Here is a 19,069-nt window from a genome sequence, read left to right as displayed (position 1 = left end):
TTGTGGAAAATTAACTCTTGCTCTAACTCTGTTCAGTTCACTACTTCAAAAAACATCTTATCACAACAGACTCCTGTTTTACTATTTGCAAACTTACTGTTTTGGGGGAGAGGAAGAGACTATCCAGCCAGAATACTGAATTGCTTATCTTCATGAAATGAAAAATAACGCAGAAAGTTGCTATATTAATTTAAAACAACTTTGAATATCAAATTAACTATCAAATTCGAAGCCTATTCCAACCTGATCTAAATATTTCAACCAAAGATTTCATAGATTTTATAACTGAGTGCTCATCTTGTTTTGAGATTACAGTAGTATTTCAATAGCATAAAGCAGATTACTTTTCAATTATTTTAATATTTGGCCATTCTTACTATAAATATGTTAGGACTCTAGTGGCACCATACTCAAAATGAGATTGGGCTGAAACTCTACACTTTCTAAAATATGATTGATTCTGAGCACTTCTCACAGGGAAGCATAACAGTACAGAAGCATTTACTTATTTGCTAACGATAACATAATGATACTTGTAATAACCTGGGAACAGGACACAGGTCTGTTGGTTCCTGCAACCAAGACTTCCAAATGCATCTTTTCCAAATGCATGGTTTTGATATAACTGCAATCTGTCTTTAGACATTTAAAGTGCTTAATTAGATCTTCAGATATGGAAAGCACCAGAGTGCTAATCAATGTCTCATGTGAATGACTTTCAAGAAAAAAGATGCATGAGACCATCACCAGCAGCTTTATTAAGAAAACTAATCTTGTTCACTGTAGATCATGTCTGAAGTGTATTTAGTTTCTTGATTTCATTCCACAATAAATACATCAACAAAATACAGCAGCACACAGCTGTCTAATTTAGTTTTGCATCTTACAGTGTCTAGAAGAAAGCTTGTCTCTATCTTTCTCCTTACAATCTAGTTTAGAATCACAATCTTTTCTGAGTTATATCAGCCAACAATTAACAAAATGTTGTATACATTCCAGATAGAATGCAGAAACCTGCATTACCATTAGTAAAGCAGTAAAGAAAACACAGTCTAAGTTTCAAGAACAAAGCTGATCAAGCCACAACACTTTCCTGTTGACAAAAATCTCTCTGAATGACTCCACGCACTTCTAAGCCACATAAAAGTTTGCTTGTGTTTACACACAAGGTATTTGCACTATTAAACAGCTTACTCTGTTTATCATAGCATTTGCTTAATGCTTACTAATGTAACTGTTTTATAATAAGCATTTCATCTTATCACATTCATCCAAATTTTTAACAGAACTAAGAATAGATGTATTACTTCCATGTGTGTTTATGTTTTCTTTACTTTCATCTTTTTTCCTGGAAATATTCATGGGGTCTGGGACACCTTAAAATTAACCACTGCACCCTTAAAAGGAAGGGTATCATTAAAGGATTAGATCACTTTCAGAGAGGAATTGAAAAAGACATTCATGATAAAATAATCTGAAATACCTCAATATTTGAGTTCCTCCAAAACATGGTTATACATCCATAGTTTTAAAATTAAAATGAATGCAGAATACAAAGTTGAGGTCTGTTATGTGGAAAAACAACTATCTGACTCACAGGGGAAGTGGAAATGTTGCTGAATAATAGATCACCTGGAAGTTTAACGGATCAGGAACAGTTTTTAAACAGTTAAGATTAAATCAAATATTCACTGGGGATGATAAGTTATGTACATTAAGACAAAGAAAATGACTAAGAAAAGTCATCCAATAAAAATGAAATTCTAGAAAATATGGCCTAAAACATGATAGAAAACTAGAAGAAAAAGTTAGTCAAGAGGATGCAGCTCCTACCCTTTCTCACAGTCAAATATACCACCTGGCACTTCAGCTAACAGCACATGAGCCAGGAGACTGAAAAGCCTGCCAGGAAACCAGCCACAAACCCGTGTGGGGCTGCTGGAAAAAACAAATTCCACAGCTTAGCATCTGGGTCCTGCAGCTGCCAAGCACGCTCTGCATGGGGTGAAATATCTTTGCACTGATGCTGAAGAGCGCAATAAGGAAGAAGAACTGGAACATATTCAACATCTCTACTGGCCCAGCAAGGAAGTAAAAAAACCAAACTGGTCTTAAAATGACAGAGTAGCCATGGCTCATAAGCAAAAGTACTCTTCTTCAGAGAGAGAAAAAATGATGTAATGTCTAAAGGGAAGCCTGAAAACACAATTCCTTATAGTCCAGTTAAGGATTGTGATCAGCTTAGAGATCTGGCAGCTAAGCACAGAAAATAATGTACTATTTTCAGAATGGAATAAATAAACTACCTACCCTCTCTCCCCCCAAATTTCCCTGGTATTTTTAAATCTTATAATTTCTCTAAGATACTGTCTACTAAAAAACAAACTCTTTTGTCTTTTTTCAGCTGGTAACATTTAGGGCTGCAGGTTAGTGGAATTCTCCTCTTTTCTAAGTCTCTTCTGTAGACTTAGGGATTTTATTTGCCATGTATATCCCTTCCAAGCAATGTGCAATTACATAAAATTTTGCTACACTTGATTAACTGAATTTTCTGTTGTGCAAACTGGTTTATGTGAGCACAAGCAGCCTTGCAGACACAGACATTACACTTGCCACAATACTGTGATTTTCTTGCACTACATGCAGACTTGGGATTGCACTTACTGATCATTAAGGGAAGAATACAGTGCAGATCAGAAAGAGATTGCGAAAAGCTGCAGTCTTCTCTCATCATGTCATGAATGCATAAAAGTTGAGATTTCAGTACATTTCTAAGAAGACAGTTGCAGACTCACAGAAAGGTATTAGTAAGCGAATCTCTGTGTTCCTTTATCAGCAGTGTTAAGAAAGTACAAAGAGACAGACAGTAAAAAATGAATGCTTAGCTCTTCTTCAGGACTCTGGATTCCAGGTTTAACTTAAAGGGCTCACTTGGCAGGATGGAAAATAAAGATAACAGATGTCTTTTGGAATATTTCTTTAAAATAGAAGAAAAAAAGCTTACATAACAAAAGTAATGGAAAATATTGCTAGAAGTATCGTTTTCCAGAAGAATCCTAAAAGGAGGAACCAGCTTGCCTGTAGTTACACACAGCATACTCAGCACGGTAATACGGTAATAGCCTTACAACAATTTTGTGACATCAACTGCTGCAATGAAGTTCCAGTTCTAGCTGGCAACTGGCACTAGTACAAACGCATGGAAATAATGACTGCTGGGCACTCCAGCTTGAATGAGATTGCTTAAATGGTACTTCAGCTGTCACCTACAACAGCATTAAACACAATAAACTATATTTAAAGCAATTTAAATGTCTATCATTACATTCATACCACTGATTTAGTTAGCATTTTTTAAATCTAAAATTGCCAAGATACTGCTCTATGTGAGAAGAGAAACACACTGTATTGTGTCTAACACAACTGTGTATGCATGCACAATTTCACAGTGTGCTTTCAAAAGTTATCTATTGCTGGAGACCAGTATACATATTGGTCATTCATAACCTATTGTGGTAATCAGATATTAAAAAGCTCAGTTATCAGCAGACCGCTAACACAAGTGAATAACAAAATCCTCTCACTCACTACTACAGCCACTGATCATTTAATACTGTAAATCTCTCTGATGTCCTGGAAATGGATGGGCTCATTTGATTTCCCAGAAAGACTAGGAAGGTCAAAGAGCGCTACCTCCAATGAAGACATCCACTCTCTGTGTAATACAGAAGAGCATGTCATGTTCTAAACAGACTATTTTTAGTCAAATTTAAATATACAAGAATCTTCTCTTCATAGGTCTTGCTATTAAAATTAAAATATGGTGGGCTTTTCAAAATTATCTACAGGAATGAGTAGACCAAATCATAAAGTCAACAACAGGTATTAAACTACTAAAGCTACTTTGGAAACCCTAGTCTATGGAAACACTGCACAGCTGAAAAAAAAGGTATGTGTAGAGTAAATGACACTGTACTCAGGTTATCCTAACCTGGCTAGCACACATTAAAGTAGTAGTAGTATAGAACAGCAGCACTGTTGGTAGTCATGAGTGAAGAGCCAAAAGCTTAATTTGCATATGGTTGTTATTTCAGACTTGTATTATTGATGAAGAGTTACAAATTCTGTTATTGGTAAATTCATAGTTGTATAAAAAAATCATTATATTGACATAACACATGAATGCTGTATAAAATAAAAATGTGGATATCTCCTTCATTATGAATTAGCACTGACATTATTATTTTGACTGCTTGGCAAAATCAAGTAAAACTGAAAAAGGATAACTCATCTTTTTCACTCAAGCGAAATAATATTTTGGATAATTTTTTCGCAAATAGGGCTATGTGCTAACTGTGCACGTGTGTATAAATGTGTAAATTAAAATTATAATTCTCACCCTTTCTGACATTCATCAGCTCAGAATCTTCTCAGTGCAGAAAGTATCCAAGCATCTGATTGTCTCCATATGAGTAGGTACCACATGAATGCAGCACTTGCACAACTAGCAAGATAACTGGCTTCAAAGCTTCCTCACCAAGCCTTCTGACTTGGACTTAAACAATAATTTGCTAACTATGTTCACAAATATTTTTCAGTACATGATTCTGGACTTACCATCTGAAAAATATCAGTGAATAGCAGTCATGTAATAATCTGCAAGTTTACAGTAAGTAAGTGCCAATATCAGCACTTTACAATAAAAAAACAAAAAGTTATGCACCACCTTTTCAAATAGAAGCAGAGTTGACAGTGTTTGAAAGGGGAATTATTTACCTGTAGACACAAAATAAAGTGATAGTAATAGGATTGGGGAAATCTATCCTGTTTATTCAACTGTGAATTTATATATACATAGTTTTTCTGTCAGTATTGATTCATGTTTCCTGCAGATATTAGATAAAACTTCACACAGAGTGTCAATCCAAATGTGAGGAAAGTAGTTGGGTCTAGTTAGCATTACAGTTCAGATTCTGTTCATGTTTTATTTCAGAAGCAATCATAATCTAAAAAACCATCATCATGCCAGTAATCAACACTAGAATTATGGCACTTGCTTGTGAAGCTGGTACATTATAGCTACTGATCAAGCATGGCTCTGCCACGTAGCCCATTACATTTTACTGTTCTGTGATACTAACAACAGGGCTAACTCTCTAAAACTGATTTGATTTCTTCTGCATCCATACACAACCTAATATAATGGCAGCATCAATCCTCTCTTAGGCCCTTAGCAGTCAGAAAAACATAAAATAAGCAGAGTATCATGGCTTGCAGAGTATCATGGCTTACAAAGTATCACAACATGTTGTACGTATAGGAGCAGTTCTGGCAAAAGCATTCCTTTTCTTGTGACACAAAATTTTACAAAGAGCAGTATGATGTTTGTTTTTCAGAATACTCCCTGCATAATTAAAAATGCTGTGCTTCCTGCTAGCATCTTACCAGCTTAATCTGGAGCCATACCTACTATAAACACAGGGCTTACAAAATAAATTTTAATCAGGATAGGCATGTACTAAAGAATTACAGAAATGACCAGTAAGAATATTACATACAGTACTCTGAGCAATTAACTTCTACGGTCAAATAAAATGAAATATTTTGAAGAGCTGAAGGTGATTTGAAGAAGTAATATATTCCTGCCTTTTCAGTGGTAAGTTAAAAAAAAAAAAAAAGAAAAATAAAGAAAAAATCACCTCTACCTGTTGCTGGTGCAATCCATTTTGGCAGTCCTGGAGTTTTTGTTCTAATTGGTGCTAGCGTGGTTCTACTAAGAGCTGCAAGGAAATTAAAAAAATATATAAATACAGATATGAAATATATATGCAGTACCAATAATTTGATATTAGAGAAGAAAAAGTAAGTTATTCTGATGATACACACAATTCTTTTTTTTTTCAAATTTGAAAAGACTTTTTCTGTAGACTGCTTAATTGAAAGAAAAAATAGAAAAATATCTTTTTTTCTAGCACTAAAAATAGGTGAAAATAATTAAACAAAAACGTAAATTCACTTCTCCCCAACCCAAACTGAATAATCAATTATTACCAGGTCTGGTCTGTGATTTATCAGATGGCTTTGGTCTTGCAGAAGTGAGACGTGTTTTATGTGGTGCTGAAAGAAATAAACTTTTGTTTAAATACTATGCATAAAAGGAACATCAATAATGCAGTATGATTTGTCACAAAAAAGGTCCATGCACCAATGCGAAACAGCAAAATGGATACATGAGAATTCTATGAGTTCTAATCCAAAATGCACGCTGAAAATGCTAGTTTCTTTAGTGGTCAGATGATTCCAATCATCATGCAGTCTGACCAGTTACATTCATGTTTAGGTTTAGGAAAAAGTAAAAAATATTTACAGCCAGTTACCCAACTGTATATGGATACAGAGTTAGCTCTGCAAGGTATCCATGGCCTTAAGACATTTAATTAGGGTCTGTAAAAACAAACAAACAAACAAACAAAAAACCCTCAAAATAAAACACCAAACTGAACCTTGAAAAATCAAATAGATAAAAACATAAAACATTAAAATATTGCTGAGCAACCAACTGGAAACATTCAAAGCAGACACAATACAAGCTGCTGAAATGTAGTATCAGCATCAAGGTTAAAATTAGAAGCCTTCAAGCTTTACCTAGTGTTGCCTTTGACTTGCCAAATAATTTTGATATTTTAGGTGTCACAGTATCTCATGAATCACACTGAAAGCTGAAGATATTACGTAGTCACTGCCAAATTATGGGCTTCTAACTCAGCACTTTTTTCCATAACTATAACTAGTTAATTCATATTTGAAACCAATAACCATTCTAGCAATATCATGTAATTCAGTAGAACTTTAAAAGAATAATTTACCTGTCTGAAGTGTCAGAGAAAACATTTATGTGGGGAAAATATATTATCTATTTTTGACATTTACATTTAGGAAAAGCTTTACAGATTTACATTCAGTATTTCATGGAAAAAGGTAGAAGTCGGTTACATTTATGTTTGTAACTTTATACACCCGAGAACCTAAATACACAGCACTAATTCTGTTTAAAAACTTTGTATCATTTGTGAGGCAATACTGAGTAGTCTTTGGTTTTTAGAGCAATGGAATATATAGAAACATTCCATAAGGGGGAAAATGAATTTTCATGTTATATACTCCAAATTGTTTTAAATGTATTCATGAACGGACCATTAAAACAAATTGTACTGATTCTACTTCAGAGCTACAGACACTCAATATAGTAAATTAAGAAAATCATACCAATTACCTGTTTTCAACTGGGGAATTTCAGTCGTTAGAGCACTTTTGGGCTTGGGTGAAAGCTGGTATGTTTCATTGGGAACTGAAAGTGAAGATATTACTGCTTATCAAATGTAAATGATTATTTTTTAAATATCAGACACCTTAGGTAGACAGGAAATTCAAACTGGCTGTGTGCAGACCATATACAAAAAGAGTCAGTGCTAGAAATCTGGCAGAAAATCGTGACACAGATAAGAGACCAGACTTCCCAAGACTGAGAAGATACACATCATTAGCAAGTCAGACAACAGAAGATAAGATGATCAGTTATTGCTTTTTTAGATGCCTGCTCAGCCCTTTGCATGAAATATTTATTTCTAGAAAGAATTACAAACAAAATGGCTGGAGAATTAGAAACAGCAACATTGTGTACATGCACTGCAATATGACTAAGAAATGACAAGAGTTAAAGAAACACTTAAGATCTTTCTATTGATTAAAAGGTAACTACAATCATATTGCAAAAGCAGAGGAAAAAAAGCTTTATAAAAAATAAGCTGACATAATATTTTCATTACCCAAAGTCATTTTGGACCCATCAACAACATGAACTGTTATAAGGTTAATTGATCCCAGGTGCGTCGTCCTTGGAGCTATGAGAAATAAAACACTGTTGTGTGAGAAGTGAAATTAAAGAAGTTGGATTTCATTAAGGACCTGTGTCCTTCGTTTCCTGAAATCCTATCTACACATCTGCTAAGACAACTTGTACAGACCCAACACAGGCATGTGTGCTGACTAGTCTGGAGCTCTTTTTGTGCCGCCAGCCAGAAAATACAAGTGCTCTGCTGGGCCCCCCAGCCAACCCAAAGCAAATGCCTTGGGGCAGGTGGGGGGGTTCTGACGGCCTCCAGTTTTCCCAAATCAGGGACACTAATTTGCATTACTCAAATTTTTCTAAAAGTTTGTGGGAACTTTTCCTTCATCTTTAAGACATCCTTCCCTCACTCAGAAATCTTTGGCTAAATTCAGTCAGATTTGAGTTACTACAGGGAACGGAGCACTTGGCAGGCAGAAACACAGACTATATGTCTCTTTTCCTTCAGAAATAAAGTCAAAATACAGAATCTGGATGAAAATCTACTTATTAGCATAGAATGGTGACTGAATAGCACCATATGTTCTGAACAACTTCCCTGACAAACAATAGTTTCTTATGCACATACATCATTATAATGATTTAACTTTTATAACAAAAAGCATAATCCTTTAAGTTCCGTTTTCTAAAATTCTTTGCCTAAAACTAATGTTTATTTAAGGCAAAACTACTGCTCATTGCAATGACATGATTGGAAACACCTCTAATTCAGCTAATTCTTCCATAAGGCCTAAAATTTAGTTTGGTTACTTATAGAAGATCTTTCAAAATAATTCTTTAGAAAATAAATCCTTCTGCAGGACTGTTCAGTTCAATTTTCCAGTACAGTTCTTTAAAGGATAGGGTCACTGCTTAAATTCTTTCTGCTATGTAAAAAAGGGCCAGAAGTCTAAGGAAAAGGAGGGGGGAGGGATGATAAAACTATTCATCAACGTACAGTACTTGTCTAAAAAATAATATATAATTAGTTTGAAGTATAAGGATTAGGAAAAATTGAGAGATGCATTTTATAATTATGCTCACACTCCTTCCGTAATATTTTTTTTGTTCTGCTGTAACTTTCTACCTAGTCATTTTTATGAAAATATTTGTATACCACCACAATTCAGAATGAGTGTGAAGTATCATAGGTTCTTCATTATAACTATGCACGCCTAGCATCTATTGTAGTTATTGTAAAAATCACTGATGGGAAGGAGATAATCTTAGTATTCGACTTTTTCTGGACTAAAATTCTAAAACCTGAGTTTCAAGAGTATTTGAGAAGTTGAAGAAAATCCTATCCATTTATCCAGACGATAAATTCCCCAAGAAAAAAAAATAACTTAGTGAAGCTGGCTATAGCAATATACTTTTATTAAAACTAAACAGATTATTTATGTTTTTAATGGCTACTACCCACCAATTAAACATGTAACTCTTAAAAAAAACCAGACATCTTAACTTCTGTGCTCCATGAGGAGAACTGATGCAGTTCTCCGGCATCCTCTCAATTTCATTAATCTCTATTGATCAGTGATACTAATTTCTCATTAGGTAATATTCGTAACACATGACCACAGCACTGAATGACTGTAGAAAGTATTACTAAGGCAGTGCCTCAATAACACTTTTAAAACTGCAAACTTTAAATTACCAGGTTTAGTTTGTGGTACTTCTGGCCCAACAGATGTTCTGGGTTTGGAAGGAATGAGCAGTGTTTCTTTTGGAACTGAAAGAAAGGAGAAAGATTATTATTGTATTCTTCAGTAATTGTAATTCAAAGCCATGTTTAGCCCAGAAAGTGCATGCCTCAAATGCCTGTAAAAAAAGACAACAACAATTCCATGGATTTCTGGAACCTGAAACAAAATAATTTTCCAAAATACAGGAAGTTCTAATATTGTGCCAAAGGATAAGCTGAGTTAGTAACTACAATTCTTGTTCTTCTGAAGAATTTTAATGAAAAAATTAGATCACTTAATTTGGTTGGAGAATTGAGAAATACAGGCTTCTGAATAGAGATAAACTATAGGCAATTTCTGCATTACTTCCAGGATAGAGCTGAAAGTCTTCTATATTAGGAGACATGCATGTGTGTAAGCAGAATGAAGGACAGTGGAGTGATGTTACACAAAGTAACATACCAGAGTGTGATTTCTAGAAATTTCATTTTCAATTGAAAATTGAAATTTGCATTGAAAAATAAAAAATACCTGCATCTTAACTTTAAGGAAACTTATTTACCAATTGTTGCCCTTGACTGCTCAGTGGTAGTAGAAGATTTTGTAATAAGTGGTTGTGGGGTTGTTTGTTGTATTGCTGTTAGGGAGAAAATGTGAAGAATCTTAGAATGTCAAATTGTAATGGAAACAAAATAGCATTTGCACTATTTCTAAAACTTTCAAAATGTCTCAAACAAAAGAGAAGCAAAATACCTTAAAATCAATTGTTGGCAGAGATATATCAGCTAGTACCTTTCCACTAACTTCTTTATATTCTTTTGATAATAAAAATGGGAATAGACATAGGACAATAAAACATCTTAAAACTAACTTTGTTTTATTACAGGTCAGAATTTCAGTTGCTAGGCATACAAGCACATTTCAACAAGCTCTATTGTATTTTATCTGCAAGATAATGCACACATGGACAAGCCTGTCTGATTTGCTAGTCATGGAGGACTCTTAGATAACCCCTTAAATTCGTCAAGGCTCAAACTACTACATTTGACTCACCATTCGCTATATGTTCTGGAAGGGAGGAAAAACCTTACTGATGCCGTAATAAAAATCCTATTATCTTCAGTATAAATTCAAAATATTTTGGATTCACTAACTTAAGTGAAATGCATCTGATTCAGCACAAATCCAGCTATGAATAACTCTCCTGAAAAGCACAAGTACTGAGGCTAGACGAAAAGAATGATTAAACACAAACACACAAAATTACAGGATGACTCCATTACCAGGTTTAGTGTGTGGCATTCTCGGCCTGACAGATGTTTTTGGTTTGATAGGAATGAACTGTTTTTCAGTTGGAGCTGAAAAAAAAAGAAAAAAAAAAGCACCCAGAACAATAAATGCCAAGTTATTTGGAAGAAAAACAAACAAACAGCCCAACACACTGTATTCATAGTACACAAGGAACATAAGTTTGATCTGATCTGCAATAAGGCAAATTATGTAAGGGTAAAGATGAAAATGAATCAGTTAGAATTTCTGCAAAGAAAGAAAAAGAAATTAAGTGGTCACTGACACAGAAAGAATTTCCAAAAATTATATACAAATTTGTAGCTTTGGATGAAGCACTGAAGAACAGTGTCACAGACAGCACACCGTAAAGTAATGGCACAAAAGAAAATGGCAGTAATGGCCTCCATCTTGCATATCTTCCATATGTGAATATCTGAGGACAGTATTTTTCAGTGGGTGCTTCAGATCAGGCTTGACCTACAAATTAACTTTCTAACTCTTATGTGCAAACTAAATAATCCTGGAATCCCCATTCTTCAGTTATAATTCTTGCCATGCAGTATCATTTACTGGAAAAGGTATTTTAGCATTACAGTGAACACTTGAGAGCGAGAGAGCCACATCAGTGTAAAAGAACCTCAGAAAAAGAAGAAAAAAATAATCTTCTTGCAATCTATCCTAGTCTGTATATTCTTTATCACACGTGTTCTCAAAAATCATTTTATCCATAGGAATACTGCAGCAGGTAGCTCCATATGTGAAAGACAGGGCACAGAAAGTGTACAAAGTTACGTAAGAAGATCTCAAGAGAATACCTATTTAAGTGTCAAGAGAATACGTATTAAATTGTTCATAAGATGAAAAGTATTTTTCATTTCCTATTTCTGAAAGACAAAAAGTACAGTTCAAAGATTACTGCATGGCTATTAAAATATCGTTAACGTTCCATTTATGACACCATTTCATTCTTAGAAAATCACGGCCATGGTCTGCCTCTGAAACTCAGAAAAAGAACCGATGACAAACAAAGACGGCTGGAACAATCTGCTGGCTCCTACGGGCTGGTATTATTTGGATCCATTCAGAAACTCTTATCTGGGTCAGATCTGAAATTTTACTTAAGAAGAAAGAATTCTAAGAGTAATGTTTCAGCTATTTATGCAACTTTTCTCAACAGGAATGGCTAGAAATTAACAGAGAAGATGGTTTTAAGAGTTGGTATTTGTTTTTGAGGGACACATAGCTGGTCTGTTTTGGTATACATTGTGCTATAGTTGAGATTTTATCATTTTCTTGCAATTTTTTTTCTGTAAAATTATAGGATCAGAGCCCAATGTGAGAAATACAATTCAATACAAACTCTCCAGTAATTATTTTTTGAACAGTGAAGCAGTACAACATACTAGTGTAACAGTGCCTATATTTCAGATGCAGAATATCTGCTCTTTAAATAAAGTTCCCTTTTATTGAAAAATATATAACAGCTCAAGGAATTGGGTCTTCTCCTGTCTGGAAGAGCTAGAAAACAAGGAAACAAACTTCCAAGAGTGAATCTGCACATGCACTATTATCCTTACGTAGGCCAAAGGATAATCAGGTATCTAGAAGCAGAGCAACACTTCCTTATTAGTTTTTAAAATCATTTAAAAAATTCCCTCTATACGTGTATTCTCTAACAAGAATGGAAAAATTAAGTAATTATTTATGAAATTCATAGGATTACCCAGTGTTGCCTTTGTTCGTTCAGGAATATGAGGAATCATAGTAGTAACTGGCTCATGGAAGGGTGGAATGATTTCTGTTGGAAAAAATGTGGATAAATCCTCAGAAAAATGAAGAGAGACTTCCTCCTCCCTCTGCCCTCCTGCCAAAACACTTCAATACCATATCACATCCACCAGAAAGGAGTGTTTTAAAACAGCAGTGGGCATTTGCCCTCAGACATTTATGTTCAAGAGTTCCAATTTTGTTTTTAATAACTAAATGCTTAAAAAAATGTATCAGTGAAATCACTGATTCTCTTACGCAGATTGATCAGATATATTCAAACCAGAACAACCCCATGATACAACAGAAGAGAATCCTCAATCTAATTTGACTGAAAATGTATGACAGAAGAAAAGTATTGCAACAGCTTTAAGAGGCTTCTCTCATGAGAGCTTCAAAGACATGCTGTAAACAACGGAACCATATTGCTCAAATACAAGCTGTGAAGATCTTTTTAGAATTGATTTAAATATACAGGTCACTACTATCTGTTCTTCTGGTAATACCAGCATAATGCCAAAACCTCTTAAACTGCTGTAGTTTCAGTAAAAGGTATTACTTAAATGCAACATTGCTGAGGTTCTTAAGCTAGAACAGTAACAGCAACTTTACTGTTGAGAACCTTTTCTAGAAAGTAATTGGTAAATTATCAATTTAGCTTGACAAAAGACAAGATAATTTACCAGGCTTGATGTACGGAGCATCTGGGATGGGAGCTGCTTTAGGTTTAAAGGGAGTATGTTGCGGTTCTTTAGGAGCTGAAAGAAAAGACCGGTTATAAGGGATATGTACTCTTCAGAAATCATGTTTATTGCATAGGCAATGGATACCTTGTGCCTGCAAGGGAGAAGCAAGTTTTTTATGTGAGTGACTGCAAAATTTAAAGTCATACTACAGAAATTTAAAGGGAATAAACAGCCACGAATGAAAAAATGAGTGGAGAAGTGATCAAGCAAGCCAAATCTTAGCTGGAGACAAGCAACAAAAACTGAAAGAACACAGACAGTCATAGCTGAGATGTTTCCATCTGTATTTCAGAACTGAAAACTGCAATACCCATGAGTGCTTATCTCCTGTAAGTATCAAAGAAATTACAATGTGTGTGAGATGAAAGAGGTATTTTCTGGAAAGACAACAAAACAGCTAAGAACCTTTCAACACCTGGAACAGAGCAGAATTAAGCTGAGTAAGTTTGAAAAACAAGCAAATACAAAAACTAAAAACCAAACAGATGACAAGAAAAACAGAAGAATCTATAATCTTTGGTCCAAGGAGCAGTAGGGAAGAAATAATAATGACCAGCCCAAGGCCATATTTTTACCTATTGTTGCCTTTGGTTTTTCAACTGTAAATGTTACAGGTGCCAAAACTGCATAAAAAAAAGAACGTGCAGAATTAGTGATAAATATCCTCAAAAGGGTAGAAAACTCCCTTTTACATGATCGATGTCTTTGCAATGTGAACGCATACAGTAAATTCCCTTCTAATTATTTCTTGGTGGAATCAGTTAATATTCATTCATTCTAAAGGAGAGTCTGACTGATGCCTTCCAAACCATCAGGAGTTACAGAGGTTGGCAGTTCACTAACATGTGAACTATGAAGTCTATTTTAAGCATCAAATCCCATTTCTAGGGCACACTTGAACAGATATATGAGTAGTATGAGTTACAGAGATTCAGTCACACATGAAGGCCTCAAGGATGGTTTTGATAGGCACAAAAGAGATGCAGTTTCTTCCAAGAACATTGTTGTAACATTTGTACATAGTTTACAAAGCTATGCATGCAGATTATTCATCAGTGACAACTGTCACGTGGCTGAAAAGCACACACGACTCAGCCATTAAAAATAAAAATCCATTCGACCTTTAAACATGTATTTAATCTTTGTTAAAAAATCTATTTGTTTGTAATATTAAATGTTACTCAGCACTCGTTTCACTGAAGAAAGACAACCCAAAAGGAAAACCTGACTACTGAAGCAAAACAAAATAACAATGTGTTTACCAGGTTTTGTCTGTGATACATCTGGGCTTGGTGATGCTTTAGGCTTGGGGGAAACTCGTCGACTCTCTTTTGGACCTGGAAAGATAAACAAAATTTTGAACGTAGTATTGAGGATGATGACTAAACATAGACCTTTTGATTTTCCTGATGAGAGACTCATTTTCTGCACAGAAAATATTTACTTTTAAAAAAATCTTTTTTTCCATTTGAAAGTAATAAGAAAGAGATTTCATGCCAATGAGATCAATAGTATTTTAATGCACAGGCTAAAAATAGAATGATTGTGACTTTGCAGTGTTGGATTAACTCTCCATTCCTCTATCAAACAGCTCCTCTACTTATTCTCAGATGTTCCGTGCTCTAAGAACCTGCTGCTCTTCAAAATCAATGTTGCATAAAAAAAATCTTCAGCAGAGCAGTGAAGTAGAACAAAAACAGAAATTTACCACTCACTTTCAAATGGACAGAGCTATTCCAAAGTGGAGTTTTGGGAACGGGAAAGTACTGTAATTTGACACTTGGGAATAAATATCTGGAGAACATAAATACCTCTTTCACATTCCATGGAAATTGAGACAAGGGTTTTTGAGTGTGCAAGGGATTAAAATGAGACAGTTAACTCCTCCCCTCCCTAACCACTATACAAGTTACTGACATGTATAAATATCTAGTCATATTATCTTGTTTCATGATAGCAAAGAGCAGAATTTCACTATAACAGTAAAACACTGCCTATTCAATAAGTGTCAGCATACATTCAAAGAGCTCAACAATTTTGATTATTTTGACCTTCATATACTAAAGGACAAAGTAACAATAAACTTACTTGCTCTGGTTGGAGGAACACGTGGAGTAGGTGATGTTTTAGGTTTGGAAGGCCCACGACGTGTCTCTCTAGGAGCTTAGAGAAAGAAAATGGGTTACATGGTACTAACATTTTCCCAAGGATCAGTGTCCACTACCACCAGTAACCCAGCTACCCAATACAAACACAGAACAAGAACTAAAGATACTTGTGTGGAAGTGATACAAAGGAGAAGTTTCTCAGAAAAAAATCAGTCTGCAGAAAAAAGAAACAATCTTGCTTGATAAATTATCTACTAAGTAGGTGAGGGAATTTCTGGTTCTATTTAGGATGCAGGAAAAAGAAAATAATAATGTCAAATACAAAGACATCACTGCATGCTAATGGAGGCTATACTGGAATGATCTGTAATATCATATACTACTAATAAAAATGTCTTAGTTGAATGGGCCACATTCTCATGGAATTGAACTGATTCTGTTTTGAGAGTGAAATTGAGGTTTAAATAAAGCAGAATTACTTTTCAGACCCTTTATGAAGGGCTGAATCTCATTTACTGAAACTGGAAGGCAAGGAAAAGGGAAAAGAATATTTGCAGCATGCAGGCTCTTTTCATCCAAACCATGTGACTTTCTAAAATGGTGCTCCCTCTAGAGTGTTACTGAGAACATGTAAGTAAAGATCCTGTTTTGATCTGCCCTCTGCCTCTTATCATTAAATACTGAAGAACATTAGCCTATGTTAAGTGCATAAAAGCTTAGAAAGTATAAGGATCCTCCTCAATTTTTATGATAAAAATTGAAAGAGCAATAGATCTTGACTGTTAAATTTTCAAGGCACACACAAAGAAAGGTGACAAATCTTCACAGGTCTACTCTTAATGGCTTGTGTTGAAGGGGAAAGACAGTATGACCATCCCAATAAGAAAGTATCATTACCTACTGTTGACTTTGGTTGCTCAGTTCTAAACGTAATTGGATCCAGGACTGCATAAAAGTAATAAAAATTGAAAACAACTAATCACAAAAACAATCAAAATATTACAATCACTACCTCCACAATGACAATGATATCCCTACTACAGCCAATGAGCCATGGTGACTCCTCCTTGAAATTCAATACATGACAGAGTATTCCGCAAATTGAAACTGTCTCCAGCTCAAGGCAATAGGTCTAACACAGAGTGCAGGTCAATATAAATCTGGAGCTTTTGTAAAAAGCCCCAAAGAAACTGTGAGTGGTTTTTCCCTTCAACTTCGTACGCTTTCCTGGCTTATTTCAAGGTTTTAGTTCAAAAATCAGGTGCAGATTTATGAGAAGAGAAATGAATCTTAGTGAGTTGTCATCTTCCGGCGCCCATTTTCCGCAGCAGGACCCCCCTGATGTTGCATATACTTTGGCTACCTCTTGCAATTTCTAGTATCTGTTGTACAACTTTCTCCATCATCAATCAGTCCAGCATTGTACATTGCTCTATACGAAGCTCTATAGGTAACATTATAGAAAGTACTGCACATTTTCGAATCTCTGAACAATGGAAGGGCTCTGTAAAACTGTCTGAAAAGAATGAACAAATAATTGTGCCTGAGAAGGAAAGAAAAAGTATCCAATTTGAGAATCACAGAAAAAACCTTCCTCTTTACAATGACACCCTTCTTTCTTATTTTCACATTCCCCAAACTCATCCAAATTCAGACAGAAAAGACATAGTTTCACTGAAGACTTTGCTATCGCAAATTGACTTTGCACAGAAAATTACCATTGTTGCAGTGACTTATAATGTGAAAAAGAACCCAAGATAGAGTTTTCAAACTTACCAGGTTGCTTACAGCTTCTACATATCATGACATGTGATATTGGATCTTACCCTTCAGAGAATGTTTCAACAAATACACTCAAGCTATTCAAATAATTGTGAAGCCCCAACGACCAGAGCAGAATTTGTAAGGTATATATCTCAGTATGATAAGATAAAGAAACAACGTACTTACCAGGTTTGGTTTGTGGCACTTCTGAGCTTGGTGAAGTTCTAGGTTTGGAGGGAATATGGTGCGTTTCTTTTGGAACTGAAATAAAAAAATCTGACTATTAAAATCACTCAAGAATCTGAGACTGACAGAAGGAATAACATTTAAAGAGAACACATGCCTCGCAACCCCCTGGAGACACAAAAAGCTTGTATGAGTAATGGAGTATGAATGTCTGGTACACAAAGAAGTGGTGCTGATGGGGAATCTGTAACAGAATCAAATGAAGAAAGCAAGGCCAGGATGGACAGCTGACTTGGAGACTAGTATAAAAGATGAAGCATATTACAGAAATTGAATATAAAGAAACACGGTCAAAGCAAGATGTGGTGCTTCCATCTACTTCAGAACAAATTTGTGCGAGGAAAACCAAACAAAATGAATATGAATTGTTAGTGCAAAATAACAAAGAAATCTTAAAGAAGTACTAAATTTAATTGTAAAAAATTATGGCAATGGAGTACAATGAACATATACTTATGGCACTAGGTCTCTGTCAAGAAGAAAAACTAAATGTGATAGTCCCTGTAGTTAGTACTTTTACCTATTGCTGGTTTTGGTTGTTCAGTTCTAAATGTTACAGATTCCAGGACTGTACGAAAAAGAAAGCATAAAAGCTATCATGAGAACTGAAGAGATTAATTCCAGCTAAAATTAATATTATTTGTATAATAATTGAACTATAAATTATATATTGCCCCACACAAAATTATTATACTAAACAGTCTCTATCTGAGACAATTAGAGATTAAGCAGCTTAAGATGAAATACATTCCTTAAGCATGAGCTTAGTTCTCTAATGTGCTTCAAAGAGATACCCAAATATTCATCACTCCTTTATACAGAAAAAAATGGCTCTTGGAGAACAAGATACCCAAATATTCATCACTCCTTTATACAGAAAAAAACGGCTCTTGAGGAACACAGAACTCTTCCCTCTGTGATGTATTTTAAATGCAGTTTACATATACAGTTGTACTTGGAGACCACTTGCTTGTTCTCGATGCAATATTATTAAAGAGTATTATAGTGTACTGTGCTACATGACCATGTACATTATCTCCAGACTGGTATGAGTTTAAAAATAAAACAGGGAATTTGCATAAGGATGTAAAACCCATGCTGTTTTCTTGCATTTCCCTCATTAGAAGCAGAGGCATAACAGAAATGTCTTCCCTTTCTGTGTCAATTCCTCTGCATGGGTGATAATCAAAGAATTGTTACAAATTTTTGTTATTTGGATATTTGAAGACTATCACTAGAAGATAAGCAGATGATGCTGTTAAAAAAAAAAGTTCTCTATCTTATGAATTTCTGAAGAAATAATTAGTAAGTGTTTTGTTTTAAACATAGAACAGTCCAAAGTTGCAACATCTGCAAGACAAAGCTCTCTTTTGAGAAGGAAAGGCTACTGTAGTAATAAAAAAGGCCATAAAAGTAAGAACATTGAAAACATGCCCTGAGTTTATGAAAAGTTGCATTTTAAGTTTTAGTTTGGAACCAATATTTGATAATCAGCTGCCATGATTCAAAACCTAGAGAACAAGGATTTTGACTGTTTATTAAACAAGGAAAACATGTTTAATAGATACCATTAGCTTT

At 34.8% G+C, this 19,069-nt stretch overlaps 1 protein-coding gene across 28 annotated transcripts in view; it reads right to left on the bottom strand.

Annotated features, from left to right (window-relative positions):
• The window catches only part of ABI3BP (ABI family member 3 binding protein), a 167,813-nt gene that overhangs the window by 40,346 nt on the left and 108,398 nt on the right, over positions 1–19,069 (bottom strand). For 15 of the 28 annotated variants that reach the window (XM_085319502.1, XM_085319584.1, XM_085319560.1 and 12 more), the window contains 15 exons: positions 18,012–18,059; positions 17,432–17,506; positions 16,379–16,426; positions 15,462–15,536; positions 14,636–14,710; positions 13,949–13,996; positions 13,311–13,385; positions 12,584–12,658; positions 10,854–10,928; positions 10,133–10,207; positions 9,543–9,617; positions 7,827–7,901; positions 7,274–7,348; positions 6,052–6,117; positions 5,706–5,780 (listed from right to left, as the gene is read on the bottom strand). In XM_085319502.1, the coding sequence (XP_085175628.1) occupies positions 5,706–5,780; positions 6,052–6,117; positions 7,274–7,348; positions 7,827–7,901; positions 9,543–9,617; positions 10,133–10,207; positions 10,854–10,928; positions 12,584–12,658; positions 13,311–13,385; positions 13,949–13,996; positions 14,636–14,710; positions 15,462–15,536; positions 16,379–16,426; positions 17,432–17,506; positions 18,012–18,059 (1,035 nt within the window). The remainder of the gene's footprint in view (positions 1–5,705; positions 5,781–6,051; positions 6,118–7,273; positions 7,349–7,826; positions 7,902–9,542; positions 9,618–10,132; positions 10,208–10,853; positions 10,929–12,583; positions 12,659–13,310; positions 13,386–13,948; positions 13,997–14,635; positions 14,711–15,461; positions 15,537–16,378; positions 16,427–17,431; positions 17,507–18,011; positions 18,060–19,069) is intronic. The other 13 variants (XM_085319617.1, XM_085319667.1, XM_085319705.1 and 10 more) reach the window with 10 other exon arrangements.

Source organism: Rhea americana, unplaced genomic scaffold, assembly GCF_003343005.1.
Source record: "Rhea americana isolate MKP2758 unplaced genomic scaffold, rheAme1 scaffold_118, whole genome shotgun sequence".
Classification (NCBI taxonomy): Eukaryota; Metazoa; Chordata; class Aves; order Rheiformes; family Rheidae; genus Rhea; species Rhea americana.
This window is presented reverse-complemented; position numbering and strand designations above follow the sequence as displayed.